Raw genomic sequence first — 24,961 nt, forward strand, 5'->3', positions numbered from 1 at the left:
TTCGGAGTGATCTTAAAATGCCCCTGAGTACTGTATACCAAATATGGTGGGAAAGACTGAGAATGAATTAACTGTTAAAATAAGTCATTTTTCTGCCATTTATGGGTTTGTACAACGCTACCGACTATAAATGTATCCATAATGTTGTAAATTCTAAGTGAACATTACTGAAGAACAGCAGTTAAAGTTGATAACCGGTAAAAAAATACCTAAAAATTCAGTCGAAATCCGCAGTAAAAATTAGGAGTGATGACAAAGAGTTTTAATGATACAAATTGAAAGTTTTTTTCGTTTGTTCAGAAATGTGTTTAAGTTCAAAACACCGCTGTTTAGTTAATGTAGCAACATGCTTCTGGATAACGGAGATTAATGTCACACAAAAATATGCGTGTAAGCATACCATAATAACTGCAATTGATGGACACTAGATAGATATCAGCCTCTATTAAAAATATTTATAGCCATGTGGCTATACTTTCCCGTTAAAATGCGACAAAATATCGTTAATATTTTGTTGTGTTGTTGTTGTTGTTGCTGTTGTTCAATGCAATGATTTATAGTGCAATAAAATATTATTTGTTAGTCCGTCGTTGTTAGCTATCGTTGGTGACGGGTGGTCTCGAACCATCGTTTGTTGCGTTCACACCTCTCGTTCGACAACAAGGTTAGATCCTCACTGCGAGACCACAAAGCCATTGTGTCTGCCCACCGTCCACACTTTTAACACAATGAGTGTATATTAACATATGAGTAATACACACAGTACAGTTCTAATAAGTTGATACATACCAGTAATAAATATGTTGACAAACAGTTTTAATGATACAAATTGGTGTATTTTAGTGTTTTCGTTTGTTCAGAAATGTGTTTAAGTTCACAATACCATTGTTTAGTTTCTTAATGTAGCAAAGAAAAATAGCATTAGGTAAAAAAACAACATGCTTCTGAGTAACAGAGATTAATGTCACACAAAATTCTGCATGTTAGCATTATCACAAGCCTTTCTTTTTCGCCTTTTTGAGGCCCTTCCAAAAACACGTTGACACTTCGTATTGTCTAAACATTATTTTGATTACATTCATTCAGAAGATGCTTCTATGATCATTTAAACCCTTCAAATCAAAATAAAATGTTAATGACATTACGTGTTTTATCTGTTTTGTTTAACTAGTACTTTTGTTTAATGATATGTATGCCCTAATGATTGCTTTGGTGGTATTTTTTTAATGTACAGAAAGTAAATTAACAGTATAACAACAAACTGGAGAAAGAATAACCACCGCTAATTTGCAATTTCACATACGAGTGATTTGCAATTTCAAATACTACTGCAGTCAAGTTGAGAATTACATGCATTTACACTGCTCAGTTTTGATCATAATCACTGAAATTGATGGACACTAGATATCAGCCTTTATTAAAAATATTTATAGCCACGTGGCCATAATTTCCCGTTAAAATGCGCCAAAATATCGCTAATATTTTGTTGTTGATGTTGTTTTTGTTGCTGTTGTTCAATGCAATGCTTTATAGTGCAATACAATATTATTTGTTAGTCCGTCGTTGTTGGCTATCGTTGGTGACGGTGGTCTCAAACCATCGCTTGTTGCGTTCACACCTCTCAACAAGGTTAGATCCTCACTGCGGGACCACAAGGACTGCCCACCGTCCACACTTTTAACACATCGAGTGCATATAAACATATGAGTAATACGTTTGAAAGAGTTGCATCCCGTGCAAATAAATGTAAGTGTGAGTCTTACCGCAAATGCCACTTTCCACCTGTTAACAGTTTTGAATGTGTTCAGTTTGATTTCTTTAAGCTAAAAAAGCTCGATGAAATATCGAGAGTAAAGCAAATGGTGAGGGCACAGTACAGTCCGAATAATTTGATTCACGGTCGGCTCGATTTCGTTTGTTTCGGGATTGAGACAAATGGGCCCCTTACCCTTACCTCTCAAGTTGGAGGTTCACGGCACGCAGTTAAAACATATTTTGGACTAAGTGCGCAAAATTCATTTTACATAATCATTCTGTTTCAGACATAAAAGAGCTCGTTGTTAACATGAAAGAGTGTATATAAATCAAGAACGACCCTTCGCAAGATTCATCACTAATTAACGTGCGGAAATGTACAAATGAGTACAATAGAATTGTTTGTTGTAATTCCTTCACTGGTTATGGTAGTTTATGAACGTACCATTCACCAGTTTCAAAACCTAAAAAATAACAACGTGGAAAGGGGCTCATACCCCCTCCCCCTCCACCCTCCTACGCTCAACTCCATTATTAATTACGCAATTGCATTAAATTAGGAAAATCATGGCCTGCTTACATAAATGCATAAGTGGCATTATCTTGAATTCCTTATTTGAGCACAATCACTTGATTATCACTTTTTCTTATTCATTGCTAGATTATAAGTATCGTCCATGGCCGAGAGTGTAAGATAGGTTCATTCCGACCCGAGCGTAGGGTGTTTTGCGGAAACGAGGTTTCTTACACGAGCGGTTATGGTAGATGCTTTTTCTCCCACCTCAGTTAAACAAAATTAAGTAAAAATGTATATTTCTGCTGAAACTCGTTTGTGCTTAGTGAAAATAATTGCGTACGGATATGCGATAATTCGTGGTTGTCATGGATATTCGCGCAGTGATTCAGAGTATGTAAATGGTCTGATCGGTCTTTAAATAGTTCTAAGAAGAGTGAAGCATTATTTCTTGAAAGGTGCGTGAAAACTGTTTTCTGGTGACATTTGAAGCTAGAAATAATTAACTAGCGTTCTAAATATTGCCACAAGACAAGGTTTCCATGATGCGCTACAGACGACAGTCTTCAACAAGGGAGGTAATTACAATGTGGTGACCATTAAAAGAAGTTCCATACGGGCAATTTATCTTCGCCCGTGGGCAAGATAAGAATTTCTTGCATGGTTAAATTAATGGATCTACTTATCTGAGGCGGTCCAGGATTTGGCGTTAATGGGGCGTAACTACATTTGTAAGGGGGCGTACCCTTTTGACTTGCACCTCTCCCTCAGAACCGAAATTAATTTTGCTTACAGCGTTGGCATGGGGGTCTTTGGGTACTCCCCTTAAAAAAATAACATTTTCTTGTCCGAAATGTGGCAATATGGGCGTTTTTTTCTCTCTTCTATATTGTTTTAGAAAGTAAACTAGGACGAGTTAAGGGGAGGGGCGAATTGGTGCGCTAGTGCACTTCGAAGTGAATCATAGTTTTGTTTTTGTTTTTAATGTATTCGTACATCCCTATCCGAGACAATAAAATAGTACAACGTAGCCTCAAATATAATATACCAGTACTAAATCTCCCATGTACAGAAATTACAATGCACCGCTTACAAAAAACGAAAGTGAAAGTGTCGCTTCGGGAAAAACGTTCAATTTTGATAATTTTATGCCTAACAATGACAAGGAACAAGACAGCATATAGTTGACAGGTATATATCTTATTAAAAGGAATAATTATTACATTAATATTTAATTGAAATTCTCAGTTCGCTGTATATTTTTTGTAATTGTAACAAAACTTCTTCAGTTTTTTCCTGATGTTGTGTTTATGATTTTATATAACTTATAATAAGCTGTTGTGTATAGCCTTAGGTTTTTAGAAAATTGATGATTGGGGAAGCTCATTTTGGTTATGCCAAATATTAGTTATTATTATGCTAAAGAAATAGTGATGTATTCAGTAAATTTTACCTACATATTCATGTATGTAACGTTAATTCATAAATAAGGTTTATGCACCAGTCAATTGTAACCAGCCATCTCCCCCCCACACTCCTGGGTCCGGGGGGGGGGGGGGGTTATACTGTAGTCCAAATAATTGTACATTGACAGATCTTTTTTACGAATTTTGATATGGCAAATCATTCACGTATTTCCAGATAATGTTATTTTATATTAGTTTTGTACACAAAAAATAAAAATTCAACGAGTTTGATCGGTTTTTCTTCATTTTATTCTGTCAAAACATATACATATATACATGAAGGGTACCTGTAAGGCTGCAGTTCACAGTTTTACAACAATCGGAACACTTCGGGCATGGCAGAATTGTTACGATTGTATTGTATGTACGAGGTCTATCTCGAAGCTTGTTGGAGGTGGCCGAGATATTACAATCGTGGCGAGTTGTTCTGCTTGGCATAATTGTTGTCTGTGTCAGTCAAGTTTCATTTGGAAAGGTAAATCATGTGTTTTAACGCTTGTTTTGTGCAAAATAGCTTTGGACTTACATGGTAAAATATGAATATAAACCCTCATCATCAATTTCAAGCATAAAATAATTTTCTAAATACAATTTTAATATTTTTCAAAACACCCGTGATTTTGCACAAACCAGTTTAGACGTTAGGGATTGGAAGAATCCCGCATTACACATCTATTATTTTAGACTAGGGTATACTGATGATAGCCGGGGAAATGGGCCATGTTTTTACCTTCAAAATGGGTGAAGGCCATGGTTTTGTCTTCGGGGAATGGGCCTTACCTAGGGTCCCTGGGTAGCGGGGTCATTTTGCGGGGATTTGACCAGCAGTTCGTTCTTGCAGGGCGGGGATTTTACCCAGGCTTGGCATGACAGAAAGTCAAAGTACCCGCTCTTTCCTGGAGCTGGGGGGGCCATGGTTAGAATTGACTGATGCATTACTTTAACAATTTAAAGCAGGAGGAGGGAGCCCCACCCTAACACATACACCCTTATTATCTTCCAGTGCATTATGGGTACTCTTATAGATACATATTCTAGAATGTTAGTATGATTTCAAATTTTTATGAGAATCTCAGTCACAATATGAATTTGCCTATTTTTCAATGCACAAGATTCCAATAATTAAGCTTTAATATACTGACTATGAGTTAATTTGACTGTGTCAATGTTCCGGCTCTTTCTCATTTCATGTTTCTTTAAAAGGCCAGTTTAGGATGAAATAGCCTTATGACTATATTTAAGCTTTCTTAGCCATTATAAATCTTGTTTACTCAGATCAGCTTCAAAACATAACTTAAGTCAAACAAAATTACCACAAACTATTTTTTTTCAATTATTTATTTTCTAAGTACAGTACATGCATGAATGTATAGAATGACGTCCAAGATGACATTAGAAATGAGAAGAGGTTAACTACCTTTAAATTTGAAAATATAAAAGAAAACAGCTTTTAAATACAGTACCACAGTAATTTAGTTACAATTCATTTAAAGTATTTCCCCACGCTTGCATAAACAAAATATTTTCACAAAATATGTGTTTTAATATAACAGAACTGTGGCAGAACAGACTTTAGGTTTAAATCATGTAAATATGCCAGATACTACTTGATGCATTGCATCTAGACTTAAACAGTGGTAGCAACCATCCATCCTACTTTATTAATTATTAAAGTAAGATAAATCTATTTTGCATATAAAGCAAAATATGGTACTTTATTATTTGCTTTAGAAAATCTGGTTAAGGTTTTGCATGTAACCACATATAAGTCAATTTTCAGCAAATACTTCATGTATTGCAATGGAATTTTGAACAGTGTTTCCATCTATCAAATATATCATATACATAATTATTCAATTGAAATAACTCTATTTTGTATGTTATGTAAATTTTGGCCCTTTATTCCACTCGGAAAATCTGGTTGAGGTTTAGCATGTAAGTGTGCATTAGTCAATATCTGTGAAAGTAATTGATGTATTGCATTGAAACTTTGTTCAAGGGCTGCTAAATTAATCAAGTTAGAAAACTCTTTCTTGAATTTACTGCTAACTTTGCCCCTTTATTATTTGACATAGAAAGACTGGTTAAGGTTTTGCATGGAAACTCATTTAAGTCAATATCTCAGCAACTATTTCATGTATTGCATTGAACCTTTATACAAGCAAGTTCTCAGCCATCCATCATACTTAAGAAATCATGTAAGATAACTCCTTTTTGCACATAATGCAAATTAAGGCCATTTATTATTTGCCTAAGAAATTCTGGTTAAGGTTTGCATGTAATCTAATTTTACAGTGATGCATTCATGTTACCGTGTCAGTGACCATGCATGGGTCTCATGTAGGGTTTCAAAACATAACTGAGAGGTAATTAGTGTATTTTATATATTCCACTTTTTCATAAACATTTCTTAAGGCTTTCATCATCCAAACCTTTCATCGCTATTTTTTTCCCTTTTGACCTTTTAATCACACTTGAGTACCATGTAACCACTTCGGGGGCATTTATCACTTACAGTGACAGCTCTTGTTAATTTTTAGGTTTTGTATATTTCAAATTTCTCCATTATAACTGTTGCAGGCTAAATACTTTCTGACCTGCATGTCCATGGATGCCGCCAAAGGGCTAGCAAAACTCCAAAAATAATAATGTCTGGAGGAGCAACACGACCAGTGCCCCTTGGGGAGGAATGTCAACAGAATGATCACATGTCACAACAGGAGAACACCATTGGTTTCTACCTTGAATGCTGTTTTGAATACATTGTGGATCATTTGGATTGGAAAGACCTGCTGCCATATGAATACTTCAATAGAGGTGGGTGAATTAAAAAAGAAAATAGAACACTGTTTTAATTTAACAACAATTTATTTCAACTCTATTTCACCAAGGAAGAAATGTTAATTTTAAGTAGTAATACAATTTATTTGATCTACATTAATTTAGTCTGAGCTTATATAATGTTTCTTTTCATTTTTAAAATTTAATTGTTAATTCATTCAATTGAATTGAGCAATATTGACTTGATTTTGCGTACTATGAACTTGTTAGGGTTTCCTCTGGGTTGTGAAACCTTGTTGCCACTTCCCCCCGGGGGTTAAGGGGCGGCGATAGGCCCCTTACGATTCTAGGGCAGTGCCCTTGTGGGAGTTCAGAGGGGGCATTTAAGCCCCCTGAAGCTCCTGGGGTTAAAGCATTTTAATAGCCTTAGATTGCATTAAAACATACCTATACATGCTGATATAAAACAGACAAAAAGTAGAAATATCATTTAAATTTTAATATATAAATAAACATTTAGTTTATGAACGTCTTTTTATTTCAGATGATAGAATGAAAATAAGAGGTATGTCGAAAAAAGCTTCCAACCCAAGAGATGTTACCCAGTTTTCGTTGGAAACTATTATTGAGATGAATCATCCTGACAAATTTTCGAAGCTGTTGGAGGTTGTTGAAGAAGCAGGTAAGATGGGGACAGAAGCGGGTACAGATATTTAATATTTAATTGAGCAAAAGTACACATCATCTCAATCTTATTGTATATTTAGGTATTTCTTTCCAGATTTTCATTGATTAAAATTTTCACAGAGTTAAAACGAAACACTTAAAAGTGCTTCCTTATCCATGTCAAATACAAAGTTTTAACATTCATCCATAACTAAGTAAGTCAGCATCCATATGGATTTCTCTAGTTTTTCAATGAGCAATAGAATACTATTTGAAGATTATGGAGAGCTATACTACTCAACCTAACATCGGCGTTACATCTTTGTTAAATTTTGCATGTTAGCACCTAATTCATTATCTCAGGAAATTCATCATGTATTGCATTGATACATTAGACATGTGTTCCTATCTATTTACTTATTTAATGAAGTAAGATAACTCTTTTTTACTTATAATGCAAATTGTGGTCCTTTACTATTCACCTTTGACATTCTGGTTAAGGTTTTGCATGTAAGCACATTTAAGTTAATATCTCAGCATATACATTATGAATTACGTTGGGACTTAAGACAGGTGTTTAGAACTATCAAACCTACTAAATGATGGCACTTTGTTATTCAACTTGTAAATTATTGTTCAGGCTTTGCATGTTAGCACAAATAAGTCAGTATCTCAGCAACTTCTTGACGTTTTGCATTGAATCTTGATATATAATAGTTATAAAAAAACTTTTTTAATAATGAATGAAGTTAGATAACTCTATTTTGCATAAAGTGCAAATAATGGCCCTTTATTACTCGACTTAAAAATTCGGGTAAATGTTTTATACTCCCTTGCTTTGCACATGTTGGTCGGTCGATCGGTAGGTCGGTAGGGTTTTAGGGGTCATCGCGTCAAACGTCAAGGTCACAGTGGCCTTTAACGGGAAACGATGTTAAAGCTTGTCCGATGATAACTCTACTATGCCTGGCCTATGGTCATCTTACTAAACATGGAGGCTGGGCCTGGCCAGTAGATGACCCCTGTTGATTTTAGTGACCTTGAATGCTAAAAGGTTGTCCGAGTGATAACAATGCCTGCACCCATGGCCCTCAAACTTGACTTGGAGGTTAGGCCTTACCAGTAGACGACCGCTATTGATTTTAGGGGTCATCGGATCAAAGGTCAAGGCCACAGTGACCTTGAACGCAATCGCGACCATTCCTGGACCTTTGTTCATCAAACTTGACATGAAGGTTGGGTCTGACAAGTAGATGAACCCTATTGATTTTAGGGGTAATCAGGTCAAAGGTCAAGGTAACTGTGACCTTTAACGCGAAAAGGTTGACAAAGCTTCTCCAAGTGATATCTCAACAATGCCTGGACCTATGGTCACCAAACCTTACATGGAGGCTGGGCATGACCAGTAGATGACCCCTTTTGGATTTAGGGGTCATCGGATCAAAGGTCAAGGTCACAGTGACATTGAATGCGAAAAGGTTGTCTGAGTGATAACTCGACAATGCCTGCACCAATAGACCTCAAACTTGACTTGAGGTTTGGCCTTACCAGCAGATGAGACCTATAGATTTTAGGGGCATCGGGTTAAAGGTCAAGGTCACAGTGACCTTGGACACAAAAAGCTTTTCTGTGTGATAACTTGACAATGCTTGCATCCATGGTCCACAAACTTGACCTTTAGGTTTGGGTTGACCAGTACTCAGACAACGCGAAAACTTTTTCTTCTTCACAGGACATTGCGACAGGTAAACACTGAAAGTTTACCTGTCGCACCAAATTTTAACCTGTCGCAATGTACAAACAGTATTCAGTTACATCAGCCTAAACCTTGATTTTAAGCCTCTTTTTTAACTAAGTTTTGTAATTCCCCATTATAACCGGTTTAGATCTTTTTGGTTAGATTTGTCCTACAGTACTATAATAAATTACAAAAAAGCCAAACATCTTGTAAAAAAATCAATATTCGGATCTTATAAATGTCATAATTTTTTTCTTCCCTTGCCTCCCAAAAAGAACTCATATCTGGTTTGTCTACCCATGGAACAGCTAGATCTTACTCTGTTAATTCATCTTTAAATTAAAGATACAGTACAGTACGGTTATAAAATGTAACGATTGGACTACAAGTCAAACTCAGGCACAACATTTATGCAAAAACGAAAGTAGAGTTCTTGTTATTGGTAATGTTAAACAGAGCGGCAAGAAAGTCAGCTCGGTATATTATTCATCATATTTAAATTAACACGATTGCCGGGAACCACTTCGCCGAAAATAAATACATACGGAATTTTGTAATTTCCGATCATTTCCGTAAAATAAAAGTATTAGAGTACGAGCTGAAATCGGAACCTTACGCGTTTTATCGGCTTTTACGGAAACATGTCGAAACGGGGTTTACAAATAGTGATACACGGATTAACACGCTGAATAATCATGATATAATAGTTAAAAATAACTCTGAACATTTATTTAGAAACTGAAAGTTAATTTTCCGAAAATTAAACGGTGTTGACTTTAGTTTTTCACCGGACATTGTGACCGACCAAAACTTTTGTTTCGTCGGTCAAAATGGAAATATACCGGACATGTCCGACTGTCCGACGGACATTCGCATTGTCTGCAGTACATGAACCCTATGTATTTTGAGGTCAAGGGTCAAGGCCACAACACATATTGGTCATTAAAAATTACGTTATATTTACTTACTCCTGGCTGCTTGAGGATACATGTTTAACTGCAAATATCAGTCATCATCTAAACATGATTAAAAACTGTACTTACTATCCTCACACTTTAAATGGTCATTACCTTAAAACTGCCTCAAAGGCATCCAATGTCAATGACAAATTCGCTGTCATTTCGGTCCATGCATGTATTTTGCCTGTGCTTACATAATTCAATATCTCAGCATCTTCTTGAAATATTACATTTGAACTTTATACAAGGTTTTTTCAGCCATGAAACCTATATAATTATTCAAATATGATAATTCTTTTTATTTTTTTATTTTGCATATACTGCTCATTATGGCTCTTTTGTATTCAACTTGGAAATTCTGGTTAAGGCTTTGCATTTAGGGACTTTTAAATTAAATTTTGGCAAACAAATTGAATTAATTCATGTTTTGCGATGAAACTTAAGACAGGTTTTTCCATTGTGCAAATGATGGACCTTTATTATTAAACATTAAGGTTTTGCATGTAAGCACACATAAGTTAATGTCTTGGCAATTTCTTGAAATATTGCACTAAAACTTTATTAAGGATTTTTTCACCATCCTTCCTTCTAAATTGATCAAGTAAAATAACTATCTTGAATGTAATGTAAGCTATGGCCCTTTATTATTCGATTTAGAAATTCTGGTTAAGATTTTCTGTATCTCAGCAACTTTTTGACGTATTGCATTGGAACTTTATACAAGGGCTGACAACCATTAATCCTACCAAACTTATCAAGTAATATGAAAGCTGTGAAATAGTGGAGCTCGCTCACAGTCTCTGTTACAGCTCTTGTTATTAAAATTAATTTACCAGTGTGTTGCATATTTGAGATATCTTCAAAAACTTTATTATGAAACACATCCTAGATATTTATAAGGTACTAAAATGAAGCACAAATATGCACCTATTTAAGTATTGTTACCTTTATTGGGTTCATGCAACAGAGTGTTCTTTTTGGATTTGAACTACTGTTAGAACATATGTATCAAAAACAGTCGGAGGTATCTTGAAATGAATATAAATGAATTTGGAGACAGTTTATAAAGTCATAGCCCCTAAATCCTGTTTTGGCCATGGATATCTCATACATAAATAGATACCCGGCTATATTTCAGGATTTTCAAGCATCAGCTGTGAGAACCCCTGTTTGAAATCTAAACAATTAAAAACACAAACTGTGATACAAATTATACTTAAACATTTCTTTTCCTTTCAGAGAACCCCAAAATACTGAAAATCTTAACGGCTCAGGCGATTCCACAGAACGCCAACAAAGGAGATAAGATTATAGGCAAATATATTAAAAAGATCATGGACAATCTCAACGTTGTTGATATTCTACCTTGTCTCCGTGCACACGGTGTTATTTCACAACGGGAGTGTGAAGAAGCTTTAGGTCAAATTCAACTTGGTGGCAGAGCGCTGGCAGCTTTTGATCTTTCGCTTATGATTCCCAACAGACATGATTCCTGGCTGGCGACATTTATTCTGGCTTTGATTGAAAGTGACCACGCGGATAATCATCGATCTATAGCTAATGCAATAAGCCATGATCTTGTTCTAGGTATGTTATACTATGGGCTTAACTTCTCGAATGTTCTTTAGCGTAACCGATTATGTAGTTCATTTTATTATGTCATAGTTCTTACTTAATCTTGGGTTTACTAAATAAAACTTAGTTTATCGAGATTATCATCATGTTTATTTCCTTTTGAACCCAATATATTAATTAGGTAAAAATTACAATTTTACCAACTAAAATAGCGAGCCATGCTTAATCCTGCCAAACGCGAGATGTTTCTAGAAATAAGGGCATGGTTTTACATTTATTTTTAGCCACATAAGGAATTTGCCTTGTTTTTAGTCATTTGTGTTAATTGATGCTTAGGTTTCCCTTTACGATTGTATATGATCGAATAAGGTTATGTACTGGTTATTCGTGGTCTGTATTAAGTGCAGATAGTCATAATTTGAAGAAACACATGGCTGACCATTATATCATTTCATTTTGTTTCTTAAGATATTGAAGTTAAAACATGCTGCTGATAATGTTTTTGTTTTCGTCAGTCAATTGCATTTTCTTTCACATATGTTTTGCAGTTGCCGACGAGTATTTGAAACTAAAAGAACCCAAGCCTGAATGGAAGGACTTCTTAAAGTATAAAGGAGAAGTTTGCCTGGCTTCACTTAGTTCTGTTTTTTCATTTCGAGAAGAAGGTAACTTTTCATGCGGGCTTTCTTTGTAATTTAGATTTCTGTAAGGATATATTAAATGTATTTCTGAAAATAATTAATTAGTTTTTTCATAACACAAACTTCAGCAATTACCTTACTTCATTGTCATTTTCAAATCGCCATTAATGCTGCATTATAGGTGACTTATATGGCATTATTTCAAATTCATTAGGTTATCGATTATATGTTGATTTCCTTGTATTTAAGATGGAAAACGTAGACAATGTCCTCCATCTAATCACGCCGATGGCACGGGAGAGGCGCCCGAACCCAGGATGCACGAGCTTCATGTTTCCTTTGGTAATATAAGATTGAAACATTTAAATAAAACAATAACTTAAACATGTAATACTATAGATCACCTGACTATTGACATTTTCCATTTGCCAGGAATGCTGCATTAATGATGACTGATATTCTGCTTGCATTAATTCCAATACATTAGGTTATCGATGATATGTTGATTTTCCTGTATTAAAGATGGAAAACAGAGACAATGTCCTCCATCTGATCACGCCAACGGTTCGACAGAGGCTCCCGAACCCAGGATGCACGACCTTCAAGTTTCCTTTGGTAACATTTAGATAAAACAATATCATATACTGTAATAGACCACCTGACTATTGTTTATATTCTGATGTGTGCCAAAACAAGTACATTTCCTTAATTGTTATTAAATTTTGTATTATTTCGAAGATATCTATATCGTTCAATAGATAGAAAGAAATATATATATTTCAATGAGTGAGCACCGACAGTTGTATTTCACGCGTGGCTTTCATGTAACAAGTTCTAACCAACCTTATTTTTTTTAAATGTGCAACCGAAAAGCATGAAACATGCCTCATGCAAACTTAATTTGATATTTTAGATTCTGGTGAACCATCGCAGAATAACCTTAGCCCAGCAAAGTTTGAAGCTGAAGAGAAAAGTATACTGACGAAACAAGAAGACAACTCGTCCGTGCAGTCGATGGACCTGTCGTTTTCCTCGTTGCTGATTGACACAGAAAATACTAGCGAGTCTGGATCACAAGAGACCAGCGGTCGTGCAAGGGATCATTTAGATTCTTCATCCGGTGAGGAAGCTCTAGACAACGCTCTTAATGACCTGAAAGTTCCCGAAAAATCTCACCTAAACACTCAGAAGAGTTTTTCATTTGACGCGATCAAAGATGGCAAGGTAATTTCATTGCGTTTTTAGTTGCAGATATACTCATTTATTTGCAAAATAAGTGCCAGTTAACGAATTGTTAAAACGGGTTTTACTTCTTTTTACTCTAAATTTAAAGCAAGGACATAAAGGTTGTTATATGTTATAAACCGTCACTACATTCCCGTTACTTTGAAGTCAACGGTTCTTAGCCAATGAGTCATACTGAAATGGTCCAAGTCAATAGTTGACAGCTCTGTACCTTATAGAGTAAATAGAGTAAATAAATATTCACGGTGGATATTTGTCCTGACGTGTGACCTTCGCATACAGAACATTAGTTAATAAATGACCTAAAGTCTAGGATCTATTCATATGAGTTCGTATATAGGAGTCTAAAAAAATTTACACTATTCTTACACTAGAGCCTCATGGAGAACGACATGGGGTTTTCTTAAGGCAATCAGAGATACGCGAAGGTAAGTGACTGGATGGTTAGAGAAACGCGTGCACCAAAAAGAGTGGATTGATAATACAGCTATGAAAAAAGAATATCTTTAACGCTTAGGAGGTGGAGGTGTTTGCTCGACAATATAGAAAAGGTAGACGAAGCTGTTAATAACGGAACCGGTTACAGGACTCATTTGGATGGGAATGTAGTTTGTACCGTGAAAGACGGTAACTCGTGCGTAGATATAAGACAGCATTGGAAACCGATTGAGGAGGTTTTGCATGTAGGAAGAGGTCGTGTTTGAGGTCCAGTAAATACGAGCGGCTTAAACAATTCATACCGGGGGTAGGAACTTAGAAGGGTCGGGATTTAGTAGTGTTGTGTCGTGCATGTTTCATGACGATCATGCCATCGGACTTTGTTTGAGATGCGACATATGTTACCAAGACGACTATACAAACTGGTAATTATAATCACGAACGTCGTATGTACCGCCAAATCGATTTGTCATCGACAAATTGGATTAATTAGTATGTAAATATCACGTATAATCCATCAAGAAACTCGGGCGACCGTTTGAAGCATCCCGATATCGGAGTACATTGCATCGTGCTTTCTTCTGGAACATTTATGATCAATAGAAGAGAAAATTCCATTACCGAAGCAAAGATGAAACTAAGTCGTGACGCCAGACTCCTACAATGTCTTTGCTCGTCAGTAGCATAATCTCAGATCTGCGTCGATCACAACCATGTTTGCGTCTTTCAAAGCAGAATGCCCCTTGAATTAAATGGAAGTAGTTCGATTTTCTTAACGGACGTTACGAATCCGAATTATTTCTTGCGGTTATGTTAACCATGTAATCTGTTAGTTTCACAGAGTATTCAATCATTGCCTATGGCCATTTGATTATAAAAGATTTACAATGAACCATTGTCTACAAAGTAATGGGAATGTAGAACCGTCCCCTACATTTATAGATCTTATAGACAATATTATACTTGTTTTCAGAGAACAAATGTTTCAGCAGAAAAGAGTATGAAAGACAAAGATTGCTGTGGGGAGGTTCGAAATACAATTTCGTTTAGTCAATGTCAAATATGAAATTTTCAAAAATGATATATTTTGTTTTGAACACACAAACAAATGTATGTATGGTAAATAATTTGCCAATTGTTCAGAAAGTTTTAGGATATCCTCATATATTTGCATAAAACAAATGCACCTGAAACAATTGTCTGAACTCTTGTTGGAAATACTGCAGATCACAAGTGCATTCATTAAACTTCCGGTGTAGTAACGCTTTAAAAAACACACCTAATTGCATTAACAACTGTGTTACTTTTAAAACAAATCTGAACAATCGGCCTATTGATAACTTGTCACTGACCGTGCTAAGGCGGTTACCCCGAGTTTTACTAATCACGTATTTTGTTTAGTGTTATTTGACGTGTAGCGCAGATTCTCTTGTGTAGTGTTTGATTGGACTTGAGCATTAACAGTGCCTTTAAACATGACTTTGGTTTAGTTGAGGCTTTTGTGCCTTTTCCTGTAGTTTCCATCGTTTTATTTAGATTGATTTATCACCGTATCAAAAACTAACACAACCGAAATACAATGAAGTTGGTGAAAAATGTGCTGAACTACACAAGGTTCGTGAGAAGTCTCGGAGTCCACCAGAGAAAAATATTAACGAGACGAGGGAACTTTATCGGCGATCCCCCGAAGGTTTGAATATCACAGGTAAACATTGAACCATCGTTATAATTGGTATGTCCTTGTGTTAATTATTTGAAGAAGACATTACCAATTTGTTCAATATGGTTGTTTCATTTCGAGAATTGTTATATGCTGTATATAAAAACATGCAACCAATCGTATAAAACTGGTTATTTCTTCGGTCAAAGTTAGCAAGACTTTCTATTCAGATTGGCCAATATTTTGCCAATAGTTGCTATTAAACACATCAAATTATTTCATTGTGCAAACTGACCAAGAGATAACTTGCGGACACATTATCAAAGCTATATACAAGTGTCTGTTGTTGATTCTAAATTATATAGATGTTGGTTGCTTATAAGACAATAATGTTATTTAAGTATATATAAACCAATTCATTCGCTCTTAAATTGAAAATACATTTGGAAAAAAAGGCATGGTCTTTGACAAATTTGTGCATGCATCTTAAATTAAGCATATGTTGAATATGACTGCACCATGATGTCTATTACAGGAGATACGCCTGATGATCTTTCCATTGAGACCGATTTAGTCGAGGATAAAGACATTGAACTAAGGGGTTACCAGAATGAACTTGCTGCACCAGCAATTGAAGGCAAAAATGTCGTCATTGTTGCTCCAACTGGTTCGGGGAAAACCAGAGTTGCCTTCAAGATCATACAGGTGATTAATTGTATAAAAGGCAGACAATTAAAACATGAAGGAAGTAGATTGTTTTAATCATTGTGACATTTTCTATACCTGCATTTGATAACACATTATTTTTAAATTCTTATCAGTATGATTTTGGCCCCAAGTTCTTGAAGTAATATAAGTTTCTTATAACGAGATTAAGTGTAGCTGTCTGTTTTTTGTTTGAGTATAAATTGTGTTATTTTCAGCTTTTTAGTTTTGAAACTTTTAAAGATATTTTGAAATTAATCATGTTGAAAACTCTGTTTGTGTATCAACAAGTTATTTGACTGAATGAAATATGGTACTTAAACAATGGACAAAATGAAGAGCAAAAAGATATATATTTCTCATCTTGCAACGTTGTTTGTATAGTCTTGATTTATCTTAACGATACAAATTTATTTTATTTAAAGAAAAAAGCAGTATTTACTACATATATAGAGAATTAATTTGTGCATTACACAAAGAACACATCCAGTGATTGATATTTCAGGAGCATATTCGTCGACAACTTGGTCATGGTATTCCGAAAGTTATTTTCCTTGTTAATCAAGTTGCTCTGGCAAATCAACAGGGATCCGAATGTAAAAAGCTTCTCCCCAAGTACAAAACCCATACGATCACCGGCGATTCACAGAGATCCAAAAACGAGTTTCTGAAGGACTTCATAGACAAGTAGATACAATTGTATAAGTATAAATTATATAGAATTTTCTCCAAGCAAAGGTCAAGGTAATGTCAAAGCATTGCTGTCGTCGACGGCGGCCGTGTTGCCGTTGCAAAATTCTTTAGCATAGCTTTAATCAAAATTAAATATCAACCTTGTTAGTGTTTGATTGACCTTGATTCTGGTTTCTGGTGAAACATGACCATTGGTGATTTTCTAAACCAACTGGTCGTGTTCATTTATGTACCTGGATATAATGTTTACAATTTAATGTTTTTGCACATGTCAACTGTGACATTAGGCTTTATAGTCTCATCACAACTTCTAAAAAATCCATAATCACTGAGAGACTCCCCCCCCCCCCCAGATGAGCATTTGGAGTACTGTGTGTATTTAATCAAGATAGTATGGTTTCATTGTAGACACACGTCGTCTATTACAACAATATTTCTTTCTTTTGCAGGAGAGATATATTGATCGTCACTGCCCAAGTTCTACTGGATTCTTTGGTTAGAAAGGAGATTGAGAATATATGCAGATTCTCGCTCATCATATTTGATGAGTGTCACCATACCCAGTCCAACCATACCTTCAACCAGATAATGGGGTTGTATCTGGATATGAAGTTCAAAAAAGAAGTTGTTAACTTACCTCAGGTCAGATAATTTCTATAGTAAAATAACACTTTGAACCTTCTTTGTGTTGGTCCTTTAAATCTAAATGTGTGCTTTGGTGATACATGTTTTTATATTTCCTCTTAACAACAGATCGTTGGCTTGACAGCTTCAGTCGGTGTTGGAAAATCAAGGGACACTGAAAAAGCCGTTGACCATATAAAACACTTGATGGCAAATTTGGACGCTGAAGTCATTTGCACTGTTGAGAGAAATATCGGCGAACTTCGGGAACATGTTAGTCTACCAGATGAAGGTAAGAAAGAGCTTGTAAATCCAAGCTATTCAACGATAATGTGGGTATGTGTCCATTTGTTGTTAAAATACCAGAACATTGTAGATTTATTGAGCATGGGGTGAAAACTGTCTTTGAGACCTTCTTACTCACAAATATACAAAACAAAACATAATTACTATATCTGACTGATTTGATGATTGTTTTTATTATTAATTGTTAAACTGTGATACGGTACGATGCAGCTGCTTGTGTTTGCCTTGGTGTACATGACAATGAGTTTTATATTGATCTGGCTTGTTATGTGCAAATGTGACTACATTCTATGTATACAACATGACGAGAGCGGAATGATATGGCGAAGTTGTATGAATAATTATGATAATGCCTTTTCTTTGTTTTAGAAATAAAGACTGTCCAAAAAAGGGAAAAAGACTTCTTTGGAATTGCCGTTGATAAATTGATGTCAACTCTAGAACAGCGAATGGCAACGTCTTCGTGTAAGTTGAGAACATATAATTCATAACTGATTGAAGAAGTAATGTTTATTTAATCTCCTCAGGATCTATTACGTTTTCCTTTAGCTTCATGCAGTATGTAACCTTACAATATTGTAATTCATTGATGCTATGATGTCAAGATTACCATAAGCTAGAAATGTATGTCAGTTTTTTCGTATACAAATACACTCGGGGATGTAAATACATTTATACAGTATTTTGATTTTAACGTTTTATCATTTCAACTGTATCGACTTGCTTGTGCATCAATTTCTGTATCTTTGGTTTTCATTTAGTAATACATTTGTACCTTATTAATGATTCGTGAAGTTTAATGTTTGTAAAGTTATAAAAAACTTGTTGGTGTGTGTATTCATTCAACTTATGTTTAGTGGTGAAAGAAATGTCCGAGGCAGAGAAATTTGAAGGTGCTCTGAAGGCACCGGCAACAAAGGGAAATGCAGCTTACACTCAGTGGGTCAGCAAGTTGTGGCAAGAAACGGCAAAGTTGAAAGACTCAAGGGCGAGAAAGTTTCTTCATCCTATCAGAGCTCATCTTGAGGTAATGTATAATATCCAATGATAACTCGCTAATATCACGTATGTTGTTTACTCTTAGAAAATTCGAGGACAGGTGTCATCTAAGAATTACTTGTGGCTATATCCCTGATATAAATTTACACGAACATTGAAACTACAATGACAAAAATAAGCTGTTTTGCGAATAACAAGAATTGATATTCTTGCGATAATGAATACTCACAATATCATTTTCAGTGCTACAATAACGCCCTCATAATATACAACGACGCGAGGGTAGATGACGCATTACGTTACCTTGATGGAGAAATGACAAAATGGAAAGAAAATGCTATCATGGATGAAAACGAGAAGCTAATATACAGGGCTTACAAAAGTGAGTTAATATAATAGCGATTGTTGAACAAATAAAGACATAGGCGAATGAAATTTGAGAATCAGTATTTGTTGAATATAGGTCATTTAACGTTTAAAGCTTTTTCAATATTTGTTAGTGCTAAACTTAATTACTCGAGTCTCTGCTTGAATATAACACACTTAGTGTATTCTGATTCAAAATACTTCTAATCAATGTAATTTATTTTAGATAAATGTTTGCACATTCTTATCATCGAAGTTTTCATTTTTTTCAGAGCTCATATCATGCGACTTCAGAGTAAAATGCAGTGAAAACCCAAAACTCGACAAGTTACGAGAAATGATCCTTAAGTCTTACGAAGGCGAAAGGGGTGCTGACTCGAGGGGTATAATTTTTGTTAAAACGCGGGAACTTGCTCGAGCTATTGTAAGCTGGATGAAAGACACGCCAGGTTTACGAGAGCTGGGCCCAATACAGTTTGTTGGTCAAAATATGAGCGCAGACAAAGGAGGTTAGTCTTTATTATAACATAATAGACTTGAATGAAAAATGTACAAAATCTTCTGATTGTGATATTGAAATTATTTTAAACAAATACATCTAAAAATGTATGTAAATATACTTGAAATCAGAAGACAGGATTTACACACTTACACATGTAATTTATTGTTTAATGTTAGTGTATATATGTAGAATCATTTATTAAATTCTAGGCATTTCATTGTTAACATAAAGGATTAAATCTCAAAAGAGTACAAAACTAATGAAGTATTTTTATTCTTAAAGCTGCACTCTCACAGATTAAATGTTTTGACAACTTTTTTTTATTTTTTGTCTTGGAACGAGCCAATTTTTGCGAAAATCCATGGAAGCCAGTTATATAATACTGTTGACAAAAAATTCGAACGCATATTTTCATATATAAAGTTCAAAAATTGATGTTTTATGCCTATTTTTTAAACCGTTTGTAACGGTTTGAGCCATAAAACATTAATTTTCGAACGGAAATATAAAAATCTGCTACCTGATTTTTTGTCAGCTATATCATATAATTCGTTTGCTGATATTTACGCAAAAATTGCTCTTTCCAAGACAAAAAAAAGTTGTAAAAGTGGTTAATCTGTGAGAGTGCAGCTTTAAGAACTACTTTCTGTAGTGAATATAGGTTTGTCGTTTTATGTTCCCGTGGTCCCTTTCGATTAAACAATCTCGATCTGATTGATTAACGAAATATCGTTTAAAGTACTTTCCATTTACATCACAAGGTATGACAAAGGTCGAGCAGGACGAAGCTCTCAAGTATTTTCGGGAAGGGAGACACAAGATCATTGTAGCTACTTCCGTTGCGGAAGAGGGCTTGGATATAACCAAATGTAACCTCGTCATACGATATGACCATGTTACCAACGAGATCTCCAAGGTGCAGTCGAGAGGTAAGCGGCTCTAGACAGTTTTACATTGTTAAGTAAATGAGGCATATGTTTATATGTGATATAGGCTGGTTTAAGCAAGTCATTACAATCCAAATCAAATGAACTGTGAAGTCCGAATTTAAAATTTTAAAACCAGAGTAGGTACTCGTGATATTGAATTGATGGCAAGTTCACCCAATCTCGCGTATAATATAATCTTTTATGCCCCCCTTCGAAGAAGAGGGGTATATTGCTTTGCACAGGCATGTCGGTATGTCGGTCGGTCGGTCCGTCGGTAGACCAAAGCTTGTCCGAGTGATAACTCAATAATTCCTGGACGTATGGTCATCAAACTTGACATGAAGGTTGGGCATGGCCAGTAGATGACCCCTATTGATTTTAGGGCTCATCGGGTCAAAGGTCAAGGTCATAGTGACCTTTAATGGTAAAATAATTTTAAAGCTTGTCCGAGTGATAACTCAACAATGCCTAGACCTATGGTCATCAAACTTGATATGGAAGTTGGGCCTGACAATAAGATGACCCCTATTGTTTTGGGGGTCATCGGGCCAAAGGTCAAGGTCACAGTGACCTTGAATAGTAAAAGGTTGTCCGTGTCATTACTCGACAATGCCTTCACCTATGGCCCTCAAACTTGACTTGGAGGTTGGGCCTGACGAGAAGATGACCCCTAATATTTTTGGGGGTCATCGGGCCAAAGGTCAAGGTCACAGTGACCTTGAATGGTAAAAGGTTGTCTGAGTGATAACACGACAATGCCTGCACCCACGGCCATCAAACTTGAATTGGAGGTTGTGCCTGACCAGTAGATGACCCCTATTGATTTTAGGGGTCATTGGGCCAAAGGTCAAGGTAACAGTGACTTTGAACGATAAAAGGTTGCCTGAGTGATAACTCAACAATGCCTGCGCCCATGGCCCTCAAACTTGACTTGGAGGTTGGGCCTGACCAGTAGATGACCCCTATTGATTTAAGGGGTCAGAGGTCAAGGTCACAGTGACCTTGAAAGCAAACTCGACAATTCCTGGACCTATGGTCATCAAACTTGACATGAAGGTTGGGCCTGACCAGTAGATGACCCCTCTTGACTTTGGGGGTCATCAGGCCAAGGTCAAGGTGTCTGTAACCTTTAACGCAAAAAACATAACAAATCTTGAATCTCCCAGTGATATCTCAACAATGCCTGAATCTATGATCATCAAACTTGACATGTAAGTTGGGCCTGACCAGGAGATGACCCTTATTGATTTTAGGAGTCATTGGGTCAGGTTCACAGTGACCTTGAATGCGAAAATGTTTCAAGTGATAATTGGACAATGCCTGCATCCATGGCCCTCAAACTTGACTTGGAGTTGTGTCTGACCTGTAGATGACCCCTTATGATTTAAGGGGTCATTGGATCAAAGGTCAAGTTTACAGTGACCTTGAACGAAAAATGCTTGTCTGTGTGATAACTTGTCAATGCCTGCACCCATGGCCCTCAAACTTAACATTTAGATTTTTGGTGACCAGCTGATGACTACTATGGATTTTGAGTTCATAGAGTCAAAGGTCATGGTCATAACACACTCTATCCTCAAACTTTGAATGGTCATAATCTTAAATCTGCCTCAACGTCATACAATGTTAGCGACAAATCAGCTGTCATTTCGGTCCATGCATATTTCATTCAATTGTCCATATAATCCTGACAACATGGCGCTCATGGGGGGCATAATGTTTGACAAACATCTCTTGTTTTATCTGATTTTGCAGTTACTCGTCAATCAAAAGGGTAAATTATTCTCATTTTAAGATTATCATGATATCGAGGGCTGGAAGAAAAATATTCTGATTCGGCTCCACTTTACACATTTCCGCTTTGAAAATCCCTTTATAAAATAAATATGCCTTATCCATTCAGGTCGCGGTAGAGCAGCAGATAGCAAGTATGTGTTGATTGCGGAAGAAAGCACGGGAATGGCAGAAAAAGAGGAACTAAATATGATCAGGGAGGTCATGATGAGGAAAGCCATTATCTCATTGCAGGTATGTCATAGAATAGGAGTAACATGTACATATACAGTCGGCATCTGTGGTCGTGACGTTTCAAATAATAAAAGGAGAAATTTACTGGTAACATTGATACAAGTTTGTACGAATACTCAAGTGGTTGGTGGGGAATGACGTCAACACCGGTGTATTACTGTAATACTTCAACAGAGATCATTAAAATGTGTGTTGTAAAAATATTGCTTAAAACAAACCATTAACCACTAAACATGATGTAACATGTGTGTTTACTTTGTTTTACGGACCAGCATTTGCACAAACACAAAACTTGAGTCAAAACCAAATTCATTCAATTTCAATGTCATCTGGTCGGTAGACGTCCAGGCTTTACACCCTAAAGGAGAACATACTTCCATGCATGTAAAACGTGCAAAAGAAATTAGTTGTTTTAGAAGTATAGTATAACCTATAAAAAGAGTAACCGGAAAAAAGGTTCAGTAAAATATCCTTTGATTATTTTTTGACATCATTGTTCCTGTCTAGTACGTAGGTTCCATATTTAAACGACGCTAAATCTATGAGAATGGTATGGCCTTAGTCGTCACTCAATGTTATTTATTTTTCAAATTATGATATATGATACATACGGCATAACGCTTTTTTATATTCTCCTTTGTAAAGACTTTTCAGTGCGTGTGACAATTGGAGTTAATATTAAATCAGTTTGTCTACTAAATTCCAGGACTATATTCAACGCTTCCCTGAACGTTTTCGTAGTGAATTGAAGAGGTTCCAAGAAGAAGCCAATTTAGACCGGAAGTTGAAGACGTTAGGGACAAGACGAAAACTGGGAATGAGCGGAATTGGCCAGTTTGAATTGAAATGCTTGAGATGTGACAGGTTCATTTGCATGTCCGATAACGTTAAGAAAGTAAAGGAGGCACATCACGTTGTTGTCGATGAGACGTTGCCGGAACGAGTGGATTTCGTTAAAGGAGGGGCAACGAGATTTGCGGACGAAAGTATCCAATTCAGTGGGAAAGTCATTTGCAAAAATTGCGGTGGAAATCTTGGAGTCATTTGCATATACCGCAATTTGGAATTTCCAGTTCCAAAAATTGAGAACTTTCTGGTCGTTGATAGAAATGGCAGGCAAAACACGTGCAAGAAATGGAAGGCTGCTCCTTTTGTAGTTGAAAAGTTAAGTAATGAGGATTTCAAGGAAATATTGGAAGCTCGTGGAGCAACAGGGGATTTGTAGAATCTTGAAACACCAACTACCTGTGTTTGTGTTAGTGTCATGTTGTGCCACTTCTTTTGTACGTGGAGTTTGATTTGAAACATCATGTTAGTTTTTGAAATGTTAGTAAAGGAAACATCATGTTTGTTTTTGAAACATCATGTTAGTATTTAAAAAAGCATGCTTGTTTGTGATACCAAGTGCAGAAGTTTTTCTTTTGAAAACCTAGAAATAATATGTGTATATTAGTAAATGAAATCCAATCATTATTAAAAGATGAATATTTATTTTTATTGTGTAATATGATGTCAAATAGTATTTATTTTTGTTTAGTTATTGATCATTAATCACTTTGTGCATCACATTAAATACGATTAATAACAACTGAAAGATAAATGACCATTAATGTTCCCGTGTCCTTGCAGACATATTACAATGGACAGGACAACGTTGTTCTAATTTCAGTAAGAACTTCATATTTACTATAAAACACATTTCTGCCTGTTGTAGTTCCACGGCCTTGCTTCTCCTTGTCTCTAGCCATACCGTCATAACAATTCACGTCTAGTCCTGAACTTTGTGCTTCTTTATCATTTCAATCACATGTAATTCAAATTATTTGTAATCTCGTATTTCCATTTTGATTTATTATGTTTGGCGTTGTGTTTATATTCCTGATGCAAGTTCTGGTTTCAGCTGTTACTAACAACGATGCATGATGATAAATATTGTTGTTATAAATACAATACAAGTATTATATATTTGTTTTGATTTTTTAAGTAATTTTCATTAGCAGAATATTATGTTTAATAATTGTTTTGTTTTATTGATCAAACTTATGATTTGAGTATTTAAATTGAGCGCTTTATATTTGTTAGAAATAAAACATAAACAAATCTGTTTTATGGTTGATTAATTAGGAAAAAAATAACAAAATATTGACTAACTAATCTCTGGTCACTAAATCCATAAGCTGTAAAATGAAATTCATTATTATCAAGTAGCCAAAATTTGAGTAAATTTTTGTTTATGCCCTGTGGAATATGCATGGCATACCACTACTGTTTCACCGCTCACATAAAGGCATTCATCTGCCCTGAGTTCAGTTAACGTTAACAGTCGATCACGTAAGCTAATCGATTTGTTTTGTACCCCTGCTGTATTGCA

At 35.6% G+C, this 24,961-nt stretch overlaps 1 protein-coding gene across 2 annotated transcripts; it reads left to right on the forward strand.

Annotated features, from left to right (window-relative positions):
- Nucleotides 1-3,361: 3,361 nt before the first annotated feature.
- LOC128212232 (ATP-dependent RNA helicase DHX58-like) lies at nucleotides 3,362-24,692 on the forward strand. 2 transcript variants are annotated; one of them, XM_052917575.1, is made up of 21 exons: nucleotides 3,362-3,460; nucleotides 6,316-6,552; nucleotides 7,061-7,198; nucleotides 11,119-11,466; nucleotides 12,003-12,119; nucleotides 12,345-12,437; nucleotides 12,618-12,710; nucleotides 13,009-13,319; nucleotides 14,752-14,805; nucleotides 15,315-15,483; nucleotides 15,974-16,143; nucleotides 16,649-16,830; nucleotides 17,286-17,478; nucleotides 17,590-17,752; nucleotides 18,136-18,231; nucleotides 18,624-18,793; nucleotides 19,009-19,147; nucleotides 19,404-19,640; nucleotides 20,395-20,562; nucleotides 22,466-22,590; nucleotides 23,297-24,692. In XM_052917575.1, exons 2-21 carry the CDS (start codon nucleotides 6,384-6,386, stop codon nucleotides 23,813-23,815), a joined length of 3,654 nt encoding a protein of 1,217 aa, XP_052773535.1. In that variant the 5' UTR covers nucleotides 3,362-3,460; nucleotides 6,316-6,383; the 3' UTR covers nucleotides 23,816-24,692. The 2 variants fall into 2 exon arrangements, with proteins under 2 accessions (XP_052773535.1, XP_052773536.1); XM_052917576.1 differs by having other exon boundaries at nucleotides 15,393-15,483.
- Nucleotides 24,693-24,961: the final 269 nt, after the last annotated feature.

Source organism: Mya arenaria, chromosome 12 (genome assembly GCF_026914265.1).
Source record: "Mya arenaria isolate MELC-2E11 chromosome 12, ASM2691426v1".
In the NCBI taxonomy this organism is placed as follows: domain Eukaryota; kingdom Metazoa; phylum Mollusca; class Bivalvia; order Myida; family Myidae; genus Mya; species Mya arenaria.